The following is a 12,759-nucleotide window of genomic DNA, read 5'->3' as shown; positions in this document are numbered from 1 at the left end:
TCTATTAAAAGTTATTATGTGCTACTCATGTACGCTTTTCATATTTATGGCTGCTTTTGATTTACAGTGACCGTGTCTACATCAAAACACATGTGAAAACAATTGGTTTTGACAAGATAGAACCTAATAATAGTTGTAATAGTGTTTTTTTTAAATATATAACTAAACCAGTCATAGGGGTGGGGTGTCCAGCAGGGTGCTTTGAGGTCAAGGAGCTGAGAGCACAAGAGGGGAAACCACACACGCAAAGAGCACAATGTTCTCAAGTATCTTCACAGAATGTGTGGAATCCTTTCCCACTGTGCTTGTCCTTAAAATGCAGCTCATGGGAGTTGTGCATGGAATGTGTGGGTGCGTCTGTTTGTATGTGTGTGTGCGTGTGTGTCTACCAGGTGTTGGAAGGAGTCTGTCAATCTTTTTACATCAGTCCCAATGCAGTCAAATGTCAAATGCAAAGTTAATCTGTGTGTCCGTTTGCGTGTCCGTTTTTGTGTGTGCGCATGGATGAAAAAGAATGCAATCTCCTGCGATAAAAAAAAAAAAAAAAAAGAAACAAAACCATGTTATTTCCTCAAGCAGTGGCCTCCGCTGTAATAGACAACATGCTCTAAATAGTCACAAAAAAAAGTGCCTCAAGGTTTTTGATTATCTTTACTAGTCCTGGTATTCTTCATTTGGGTAAATAAAAACTCTGAGATACTATATGGGGGAAAACGGAAGCAAAATACAAAATCACAATGTATTTCACTGGACTTCTTGAAGATGGTCTCAAGCACTCCAACACACATGGCCTGCAGAGTAAACGTGGCATCTGTAAAGCTGAGGTTGACGGTGAGGTTTAATTGTAAGTACTGTAACACAAATTGCGAGATGATGTTTACTTGAGCAGGTGCTACTGTTTGTGTTTGCAGTTCATCCTTCATAATAGCTTTTACAAACTGAGACGATATCATATATGTTCATTTTTTGACGGATTAAAAGGAAGGTGCCTACTTGAGGGAGGCATGTATTTGTCTTAATGTGGAGGGTGTCTATTAGAGGAAATATGGTATTACAAAATAAAAACACAACTTTTGCCTCAGACGCCTCGCATACTGCAGCTGAGTGACTAAAAGCTCTCAGCCACTGTATGAAGACAAATGGAAAGTAAATACAAAAGCAGTAATATAAATATTCCATTGGACAGCTTGTGCGTAGATGTATTCTAATACAGTACACTAATGAAGGAAAGCACACTTGTACTCTAGGATTTCAGTGAATTTACACTTTAATAAACCCTTCAACACTTGGACAAAAAGTTTCATTATGGAAGCTAAATCCAAAAAGGAAAAAGGAAATACCATTAAGATCTCAAGTGCTGTTACAAACACACAAACTGCTCCAAAAAAAACAGTGTCCTGTGTTCTCAGTGCAGGTCAGACCACTATAAATCTAACACATCCCAGCGGGACAAAATAACTGCCTCACCTCAAATAACACCCCCAAATAATAACACCCCCTGTGTGCCTTTATCTAAGAGAATTGACACGGTTTTCCTTTGCGGCCGCAAACGAAAGCTATTTGTCATTACAGCTCTGTCAGCAAATCGATGCAATTGAGAAAGATGGAAGATGGAGGAGGAGGCGCGTAGAGCAGAAGGTGAGGCCTACAGTAGCCACGCCGTGCAAGATAGAGCACCTTAATTCATTTGGGAGCTGAAACTTTTTGCACCTACTGTACTTTCCACTTGTTCTCGTTGCTTTAGCGATGATGTCATCCAGAAACTCCGTCCCCTCCCCGCTCTCTCTCACACTCCTTTTCTCCTCTCTCAGCAGGGCCGTAAATCATGATAATCCATGATGGTTGCCTGGCTTCACCCCTCGCTATGTATGTGATCCTCAGTCGCTCCAAGCCTCCCGGGGCACTGATGCCACATAAAAATAGATCCCCATCTCAGCGCCACCTGAGACGACGTAATGTCATATAGAAAATGACTAATTCCACTGAAAGCCCGACAGGCTAATTTTGCTGATAAAGGGGAAGGCGGGTGCTTGGGGTTGGGGGGGGGGTGCATTTGGGCGCAGAGTCGTTAGCTACACAGGGAGAGAAGGAGGAGGGATGTCTAAGTGGGTCATAGCGAGAACTGAACTACAACTGGTTTAAAGCAATAAATCATCACCACTTATTAAAGTGGACAACGTTAAAGGGGAAGTCAACCCCCTAAAATTCTTTGTAATAATATGTTGTACGCACCTTCACGAGTCTAAACATGGCATTCTGATTAATATTGCGTTTGTGGAATATGAATTAAGCAGCAAAAGCCACTGTCTTTTATCCATCTCACGGGGCGGCCATTTTGTCACATGCTGTCGACTGAAAATGACATCACCGTTGCTCAGGGCTCAGGTAACCAATCATATCTTACCTGTTTTGTGAAGCTGAGCCATGATTGGCCGTTATCCGAGCCCTGAGCAACTGTGATGCCATTTTCAGTCGACAGCAAGTGGCAAAATGTCTGAGATGGAAATGCAAAATTAATCAGAATGCCATGTTTTGACTCGCAGGCCTGTATAGAACATAAGTCTTGTAAAAAACATTTTTGGGTTGACTTTGTCCTTTAACCTCTGAAAGTAGAACTAGACTGAATGTGCATTTTGGTAATATGCATTCTTTATTTTTTCAATGGAAAAGTGTCTGCCCAATAGGCAGGTGTGAGCCTTGTTTCAAAAAATTAAACTACAAGCTCTGCTCAAAATGGCTGCTTTGAACCAAAATTGCGGCCTTATTGTTCAATCTCATTTCGTGTGTCCTGTTGTGATAGACAAGTTCACAGAACTTTGTGTCGAACGGCAAAACTGGTGTGGGGGGAACATTTTATTTATTTATTTTATTACTATGTCTTGTAGGAGTAGCACTAAGTGTGTTGCGCTTGCCTACTTCAGAAAGAAAATCCTGTTTATCATACTTTTTCATCCAGTTTGCCATCACTGTGGTTGTCACAAAAATATCATAGAAAAAGATCAACACACTTGTGAAGTCAATCCGATAGATTAGATTAGATTAGATTAGACTCACACTTCAACGACTTCAGAACAACAGACTGTATATAAATGCAACACAATGAATACATAAACTTCCTGCTAAAGAAACAAACAATGTAAATGCTGAGCTTGTGCTACCAGGGCACACTCAACCTTCTGGCACTCAACCGTTATCTCTTTACAGGTTTACTTGTACGCAATCCATTGCGGCGCCCTCCAGTAACACAGGCGCGAGTCTCAATTTACCGCTGAGAACAAATCATATCAATTACGCACATCCATGAAAAACAGATCATTTAATGTCCTCATGGCCCAGCCCACTGCTGACTCAGCGTGACTCTGAAAGCATACGGAATGGGTTGTAGGAGGGAAAGCACACCAACACACAAACTGTGTGATTCTTTCCACATCAGTGTTAAGGGGGCTCACACTTGTAGCCCGTGGGCCATGATATTTTGCGGCCCCCTACTTGACATCAAAGTTTAATGTTAGGGCGGCCCACATCGATTTTGACATGTCATTGCCCTGGGCCATTTTGTGTGTTGGGCTACCACAGGCTCATGACAGCTTTCAGCAGAACAATTCTCAAGTGACACCAAGCGAAAGGAAAAGATATCCTTGTTCAAAACCTGCCATAAAGAGAAAGGTTGGTGGCGAGAACATTTAATTTCTTGTAAACTGAATGTTTTTTGGTTGAGTACATTGGCTCCTACATGTTGAATGCATAGAGAAAGTTGCGGTCCTCAAAAAAAGCCGACGTCATTATTCAACTAGACATGCTGAGGAATATGCTAAGTACAAGAGAGATGATAGTGAGGACGGAGTCACCAATCTTCTTCACGTTCTGTAGAACCGGTAATATTATGAACTGTTATTAAAAAAAGATTGAGAAGATTGGATTAGTTATACTTTTTGGGGGGAATACTTGAACCACTTTTATTGTGGAATACTTGATGTGGCCCAGACACACCCAGCCTATCTCCAGCGGCCTCCGCATAAATTGTTTGAGATCCCTGCTATATACAATCCATATGACTATTAGTGACTGTAAAATATCTAAACCTAGCCCTACCATCATGCAAATGCTCACCCCAACTCCATCCATCCATCCATTATCTATACCGCTTCTCCTCACAAGGGTCGCGGGGCGTGCTGGAGCCTATCCCAGCTGTCTTTGGGCAGTAGGCAGGGGACACCCTGAATTGGTTGCCAGCCAATCGCAGGGCACACAAAGACAAACATCCGCACTCACAATCACACCTAGGGGCAATTTAGAGAGTCCAATCAACTTACTATGCATGTTTTTTGGAATGTGGGAGGAAACCGGAGTACCCGGAAAAACCCATGCAGGCACGGGGAGAACACGCAAACTCCACACAGGGAGGCCGGAGCCGGGATCGAACCCACGACCTCTGAACTGTGAGGCGGACGTGCTAACCAGTCGGCCACCGTGCCGCCCCACCCCAACTCTAATTCAGTAAACATCATTTTGACCCTAACCCTAATCGTAAACTTAACACCTAACCACTAATTCCTGGCCATTATACCAAACCCCTAAACCTCACCTAACCCTGCCCTAAACCTTAACATGTTCTTTATTATATAACCTAACCCAAGCTCCAAATCCATAATAATAATAATAATAATAAACCAAGGTAAGGCAATTGAGAATAGGTTCCTACTTACAATGCTGACCTGGAGGTAATTTAAGTTCAGTGTTTTGCCCTAGGACAATTTACCAGTAGAGAGTTAGAACCAGGAATCAAACCCCTGACCTTTTGGTCACCAGAAGATAGATACTCTTGACCAAGTGAGCCAGAGCAGACACAACCTCAACCCAATACCTTTACCTAACTCCTAATCCTAAACATGACCCCTAACCCATAACCCAAAACATAACTGTAATCTCTAACCCTAACCAAACCCAAACCTTTCCCCCTCAAGCTTACGTCCGGAGCCAAACTGAACACCATTTGACTCTTATCGCAAAATTTATTCTTGCATGACAGACACAAGGTAAATTGACTGAACGTTTGAACAGGTGTGACTTGTCTGCGCATCCCCAAAATAGCAGTCGGCTCGACCACTATTAGGAATATGCTAGAGGGTAACACCGTGTTCTGAAAAATGTCTGAGGGGTTGCCATGTTTTGAACCAAAACATTTGGTTGCGGCAGAAGATAAAAGGCAGGCACACGTGAGCCTTTTTCGAATTGCCACCGACGGAGCGAGGATGTCGACACCAGATGGGAAATTCCTTAAAGGAGAGTTGTGGATCACAGGCCTTTGTCAAGTGCGTCTGTCACAACGGTGAGGCGAACACACTCCTCCAACGTACCTTGACTTTGTGTGGGCTCCTCCAGTGCTCCTTGAGTACGCCCTGCACCGTCATGTTGCTAGGGAGGATCACCACGTCGTTGTTGCTCTCCCTGCACGACAGCTCACACTCCTCACCTGCACATGACGAGAAAATCAACGTCAAGAAAGACACACTCATATTTGCACACTCCAAAAAAAATTCTAAGTTGACACATTTTAGAGTCTAGGATGTCTCAACTATGTCGTTTTAGTGATGGGCATTTTATCACATTTCCTTGATCAATTATCAAAAATCAAGGCTCAAACAGTTTTCTACAGTATTCATTTTAGATGGCTGAGCCTGAATGTATTTCTTCCCATTTATATGTTAATTTCAATGCCATCTAACAAATAACGTGGTGTGACATGTTGCTTTTCAGGCCACAAACAAGTTAGGTAGAATCAACACCATCTCTGCTGATTGCAGCCAAGCAGCCATAAAATGTTTGAAGGACTTAGTGTCTTGCCATTTATATTTATTTTTTGTAAATGTATTTCAATGGTTTTTTTTTTTTTACATCATGGCTAGCCAGGGGACTACAAATGAAAAATAGCCGTTTGGCTAATTCTGGCTTTTTTTAACCATGATTTTTCACGTTATGTGAAATTGCACTGTCCCCTTTCAAATAAACTAATCTAGTGCTCTCTCTTTTGTCTAAACTGCTTCATTACTCCATTAATCATTCAATCCGATTAATGATAGCACCCATTCCTACTGATTATGTTTTCATTAAATTATTTTGATCCTAGCTTGTTAGCTGGATTACCCAAAAACAAATGTTCTTTTTCGAAGGGGTGAAGCGCGGGCTACGACAGTTCCTATTCAATTTTGGTTCACAACCTGCATTTGATTTTCATTTTTGTTGACATTTTCAGAGAATTGTTTGTGGGGGTCTCAACCTCAGGCTTCCTCAAACCTTAGATGGTTTACCACCAAGACTGACAGGGACTAAATTGGAAGGGAGGATACAAACCAAGACAGGCAACTCTAGGAAATGTGTTGCAACTTGGAAATTCTGCCTTTTTTTAATTACTACTGCTTCCCCTTCTCCAAATGCACCCCCACCCCAATGGTCCTGGGTCGGCATCTATGAAGATTTTAATTTGCTGAGGTTAACCCTAAGACGCAAGTACTTGCAGAAAAAACAACAGATTCAAGTAATGACGTAACCCCCTTGGAGACCATCGGAAACAGTAATGTGAGCAAAAGGGGCCAAAATGGTGAAAAAGTTGACATCTGTGATAAAGAAAACTGATCCCTCCGTGCATACCCACCTATGCCATGTCCTCGTCTGCATGAGTACTGAAGGCTGTAATGCAGGTTTTGAGGTAAAGAACACTGGCCTTTGATGTTTGGGCAGAGGCGGAAGGATCCTGTCCAGTTGCCATCCTTCCTACAGCGGATCGCGTTGGAGCCTGTGCCCTGCAAAAACAACATATACACCGAGACGCTCATCCAAGAGGCAGGGCGAGGACATTATGCTGGCATCCTGTTGCGAAAGGGGGCGAAATACAATCCAACTTTTATCAGGCAACCTAGTCATGAGGCCTGAGAGGCCGAGCAGATTAAGAGGTGTATACATTTCAGAATTCCATGGCAAGCAGGGCTGTTGTGGAAATCAATAGCCTTCTGAATAGAACGGCATCAAACTAAGGGGTGCTAGGGGAGTCGGCGAACCTGAAAACAACGTAAGGAGTATCTGATAAAAGCTGGCAGGTACTTTTAGGGCAAGTTAGGTTTCCTTAAATATCTACTGTATGTTAGGAATTTATCAGATACGTGTTTATAGGATATGAGATGTTTACAGTGTGTTATTGTATGTTTTACACAATACGGACAAAAGCTCAAAGCACTTAGGTTCTTCCACACCAAACTCATGGCCCTTTTCCAAATTGTTCCGCCAAATGTCTTCAAATTAATACTCAGGCGGTATTATCGAGCTGATTAAGTTTAATTATGTTTTTGCATTTTTTTATAATTATTACAATTATTTAGGAGGCTTAATAATTATAGTATACAGTATCTGTTTGTATTTTAAAAACTTTGACTTATCTTTAAAGGGCAAGTCAACCCCAAAATTGTCTTTGCAATAATATGTTCTATGTGCCCCCATGAGTCTAAACATGGATTTCTGATTAAATTGCATTTGTGCAATATGAGTTAAGCAGCAAAAGCCACAGTTTTTTATCCATCTCAGGGGGAATCAATTTGGCCACTTACCGTCAACTGAAAATGTTGAGTTGCTGAGGGCTCAGATAACGACCAATTAAGTCTTACCTGTTTTCTGAGTTTGGTCATGTGACATTTGCAAGCTTAGCCGCGGAGCCTGAGCATGTTATGGTATTTTCCATTGACGGCAAGTGGCAAAATGGCCGCCCCCTGATATGGATCAAAACTGGTGGATTTTGCATCTTAATTCATATTCCACAAACGCAATGTTAATCGGGATACTGTGTTTGGACTAGTGGGGCTATATAGAACACATTATTGTAAAAAAAGTACAAATAAATTGACCTCTCCTTTAAATGACTAAAAATATAAATAATCATGGTTGGTTATATGTGACTTTATCCATCCATCCGTTATCCAAACCGCTTATCCTCACAAGGGTCGCAGGCGTGCTGCCAGTTACTCAATCGGCTGTGTGGCCAGCCAATCGCAGGCCACACAGAGACAAACAAACATTCACATTCACAATCACACCTTGGGGCAATTTAAAGCGTCCAATCAACCTACCATGCATGTTTTTGGAAAGTGGGAGGAAACTGGAGTACCTGGAGAAAACCCACGCAGGCACGGGGAGAAGGCCGGGGCCGGATTGGAACACAAGACCTCTGCACTGTGAGGTGGACGTGCTAACCAGTTGACCAATGTGCCGCCCGTGTCACTTTATTATTAACTAATTTATTGTATAATATTACTTTATGTATTCTCAATGTCATGTCATGTCATTTTCCAAACCGCTTATCCTATACAGGGTCGCGGGGAGTTGCTGGAGCCTATCCCAGCCGTCAACGGGCGAAGGCAGACTACACCCCGGACTGGTCGCCAGCCAGTCGCAGGGCACACATAGACACTGTCACTGAGCGGGAATCGATCCCACGCTGCCCGCACACAACTCGGGCGTGTGTACCACTACACTATCAGCGGACGTATTCTCAATGTTTACATTTTTATTTCAAATGAATTGTAACCAAAACTAAAATGATCAATTATCCAAATTAAGAAATCATTCTTAAAACGAATTGTAACATTAGTAATTATATGTATATGTTACATAAGTATGTAATTATCTCTCGATCTATGTAAGTAACTGTCTATCTAGCTATCTGTCCATCTATCCACCTATCCGTGTATCTATTTTAGTTCACCCATTTGTCTCTTTTTGCAAAAAAAATCCTTCAAGCTACAAAACAGAAAGAGGAAAGAAGTCCAAGATGAAGGTAATGTTTTCACTGATCTAACAAATGACACGTCATGGTAGACACACACATAAAAGGCACAGTGAAGAAGAGAAAGAGAGGGAAGAGATGGACAGACCTGCTTGCATGGAGCGTGCAGCAGCCTCACCGTGTGGGCGGAGCCTCCAGTGACGGCATTAGCGCTATTACCGGCCGGGTCAGAGCAGTTGAGTCGGCAAACGCTGTCGAAGTGGAAGCCGTCTGTGCAGTGGTAGGAGCCGTGGAAGATGGGCGGTGGGGGTTCGCAAGTCACCGGTTCGCAAGCCCCCTCCAGCCAACTGCCATCCTCAGTGCACTGACGCTTGAACGCACGCCTAAAGAAAGGCATTAAAATTACAATGAGAATATTTGGGAAAGTTAATCTGCTTCTATTCACCACAAATTCTGTTTGTGGAGACCAAATATGCATTCATCAACAACTGGTTGTTTGCCTCTTTACCTCTTTGGTTTGTTGGTCACATGGTAGCCCGGCCTGCACTTGTACTTGCACAGTGTTCCCACTTTGAGGCCCGTCTCGTTGCAGCGCTTAGTCTGGAGCACGGCGTTGGGCACGGGCGGAGGAGCTGGGCAGCGGAGCTCACACAGAGCCTCCGGGAAGGACCATAGCCCATCCTCCAGGCAGGTCAGAGTGTTGTTGGTACCTGATCAAGAGGTCAGAAAAAGAAGAACTAATGTGTGGATTGACGAACCAGCCATGAGATGTTCAGTTGTTATATAGCCTGTAAATGTCATGTCATCTTGCTTTGTATCTCCCCCACGCGACTCTGAAAAATGCAGAACGTACCAGGATCCTAATGTGCATTAAAATTTAAATATGCAAACAATGTAAGAGAGAACACAGGCCTCATCTGTTTGCTTGTCTGACACACCCAAGAGGGAAGCAATAGATTGCACTTAGGTTTGTGCCATCTTGTGTGTTTTTTTTTTTTTTTTTCAAGCAAACCTCGCCAAAGTAGTTTGAGGTCAGCCTAAAAAAACGATCTACATGCACGAGCACGGCGGAGCAGCTCACCTACAAGCTGGGCGGGTTCACGACACTGGAACGTGCTTTTCTTGCCATAGGTGGTGCCCTCGGGGAAGTTGAAATTGGCCGGGTGAACGTGGTATTTGTCGGGCAGACCGCAGTCGACAGGCTCGCATGATGCCTGTTTGTTCCATTTGCCATTTGCACAGGTTATAGTCACCAAAGAGTCAGACTGCAAAGGAGCACAGATTACCATTTCAAAAATGTTTCTACTAGTTTCAATGAATTTCTTTGTGAAGGGTCCCAAAATATTTTAGTCGTATACCTAATTTTCAGTAGCCTTTTGTCAGAGTATCATTTGGTAGTAATACGCTCATGTATGGTAACACTAGTTGGTGGACAATTGTCACTTCTGCATTACAATGGTAAGTAAAAGTGTGGAAACCATATTAGAAAACATTGGTTTGGTACCATACCATGGTGAATTGAACAGACTTGCTAGTGGAGAATATCACTTACAATAGAAAAACATTCATATGTGCCCTTTCGCTTAGGTGAACCATCCATTTTCTATACAGATGATCCTGTTCAAGGCCACAGAAAAGCTGGAGATTTTCACAACCGATATATGGCAAGAGGTGGGGTGGGTGGATTCTAACATGGGCTAGTGATACACATCTCAATACACTTGCAATAATATATTAATCTGGAGGGATTTATGATAATCGGCAGCAATGTAGCCCACATTTTTACGTAATTTGGAATATGCTGTACTCTGTCACTAGCCTTTGCTAACACAGTAGTAAAAGTCATATTTACAGTAAATATTTGTGTGAAAAACAGCCATCGATATTTTTTAGTGCTTGTAGTCATTAGTTTAGCAGGTGAACCCAGCTGACTTGAACAAGAACCCTATACTATCTAGCCTCAAGATTCATGAGGTAGCTGAAGTAAAATGTCCTTAAAACTCAGAGCTATTTTTAGCACCTTACCTGACGATTGACTTTCAACGCAATAACCCAACGGGTCGGCGCTAGATGGTTGATGATGGCGAATGGATGTACCATCCATGCTTTCATCAGCATGTCGCAGAAGAAAACTGGTCTTAGTTTACGGTAAACCGCACTGGCGACTCAGCAGCTCAAGTACCCAATAGGAGCATTTTTAAGGCCAAGTTGTGCCGCTCAGACAACTGATATCCTACAAGTGCACCTAATACCTCAACCCTAACAAAATGCAGGCTGACTTAGGTGGCATTGTGTCAATTTCTGGGAAGCACTCATACACACAATCAGAGAAACACACACATAAACACACGGGATGTTTCGCAACAGAAATTCAATCAATTTCTGTGCCTCAATCCACATTTTTTTTTTTCACAGAGAGCCCATCGTTTTTTTTGTCTGGTGAGGAGAAAAAATGGCGCAATGACACATACACAGCTTTGACCTACCAAGCTAATGCCCTTAGCTTAGCTGCATGATTTATTGATTGACAGCTGACAGATAACCATAAATCTAAATCCCGCCAGTCTGGGAGTCTCAAACAAAAAAATTACATCAGACCTTCAAGTTTACTGAGTGCATTGAGAGCGATCAGGGACTCGAAGTTTGGTGAAATAGGGGCGCACACAACAGAAGACTAAGGGGCCAAACAACCATGAATAAACATTCTACCAATATAATGTAAAAGGGAAACAGAGGAGAGCATGATATTCAGTCAGAGCTAATATAAGAGATGAATATTCTTAGCTATTTTACGGATGCATCAGCGAAGCAAGTTTTGACACAAGCGCACATAGGATTGGCGATCATACACTGAGGATGTGTGTTGTTGAAAAAGAAGATGAAGAAGTCTCTAAATGAGAGAGTGGGAAGGAAAAAATCATCTACAATGTTTTAAAATTTCTCCAAACGAAAACCTCTGATCGGCCTATTCACCTAATAGAAATAGCTATGATTCCTGTAAATTAGCTGGCTTGTGGTATTCTGTTCGCAGGGATGAGAGCAAAATGCGGAGCATGGTCCAAACCTCAAGTGTTTTCATCCTCTCCTATTAACTAGCAACATGTTACACAACGGGAATGCTCAAATTTATGGCCATGCCAACAAATCTTGCAACAAAGCTGGGAAACTTTTATCATTTTGACATCCCTCGCCGGCTCAGACTAAATAAAGGAAAATCTCTGTTTTTAACATAAATTTCTCCCCTTTTTTTTGCTTTAAAGAGTGTCCAAATGTAAACGTCACACAATTTAGCAGACATTTCTTTTGCAACACAAACCCCTTATTTCTCTGCCGTCATTAATTTGAAGCTTTCATCTGGATCCCAGCGTATGACACTGCATAACACTGCATAACAGTATCAGGTTCACTCCAAATAAATAAACTCCCAGTGAGATTGGACGCTTAGAACGCAACACATGCGCACCATGTGAGCAGGGCCGCTGTAAAACCAGTCATTTATCCCCTGGGAGCTAATATGATTACAAAGACTACGCATGCAAGGCTCTTCAAACGCAAAGGAAAGCCATCCGATGACAATTGTTCTGCTGTTAAACGTCTGTGGTAGGCTGCCATAGGACACATAAGGCTGCGAGTGCCTCTATGCGTGTAAATTTGTGGGAAGTTTCCCTCCTTTAAAAACTTTACAGCTGACTAGCGCTCCTCCAGTAGCCACTTTAACAACCTTTGGCCACTCTGCCTAATTCAAGCCAGGCAGCCTATTAGACACAAGAACCAACAGAACGACGGCGTCTTCATTCGAGCCAGAGCTTTTCCTCAAGCGGCACACAAACACATGAGCACATGTGAAAAGTATGACGCGGCTGATTCTGCAGTTGTATTTCGTTAATACGGTCTAATGGTGCTATATAGGAGTACCGCATTTGGAATGGTTGAATGGAAACAGCCATGTGCCATTATTCCATTCATCATTTTGATGGTTTCACACACTC

At 42.6% G+C, this 12,759-nt stretch overlaps 1 protein-coding gene across 2 annotated transcripts in view; it reads right to left on the bottom strand.

The window, feature by feature from the left end:
* The window catches only part of pappaa (pregnancy-associated plasma protein A, pappalysin 1a), a 100,537-nt gene that overhangs the window by 14,316 nt on the left and 73,462 nt on the right, over positions 1–12,759 (bottom strand). Inside the window, exons 15-19 of one of the 2 annotated variants that reach the window (XM_086054144.1) lie at positions 9,852–10,035; positions 9,279–9,480; positions 8,919–9,153; positions 6,653–6,800; positions 5,358–5,473 (exon numbers count right to left, since the gene is read on the bottom strand). In XM_086054144.1, coding sequence (XP_085910270.1) covers positions 5,358–5,473; positions 6,653–6,800; positions 8,919–9,153; positions 9,279–9,480; positions 9,852–10,035 — 885 coding nt within the window. The remainder of the gene's footprint in view (positions 1–5,357; positions 5,474–6,652; positions 6,801–8,918; positions 9,154–9,278; positions 9,481–9,851; positions 10,036–12,759) is intronic. The other variant, XM_086054145.1, reaches the window with a different exon arrangement.

The sequence above is a fragment of the Filicampus tigris genome, chromosome 15 (assembly GCF_054856515.1).
Source record: "Filicampus tigris isolate MCC_2025a chromosome 15, RoL_Ftig_1.0, whole genome shotgun sequence".
NCBI classification, from domain to species: Eukaryota; Metazoa; Chordata; class Actinopteri; order Syngnathiformes; family Syngnathidae; genus Filicampus; species Filicampus tigris.
The sequence above is the reverse complement of the archived record's forward strand: the minus strand, read 5'-3'. Positions and strand labels throughout refer to the sequence as shown.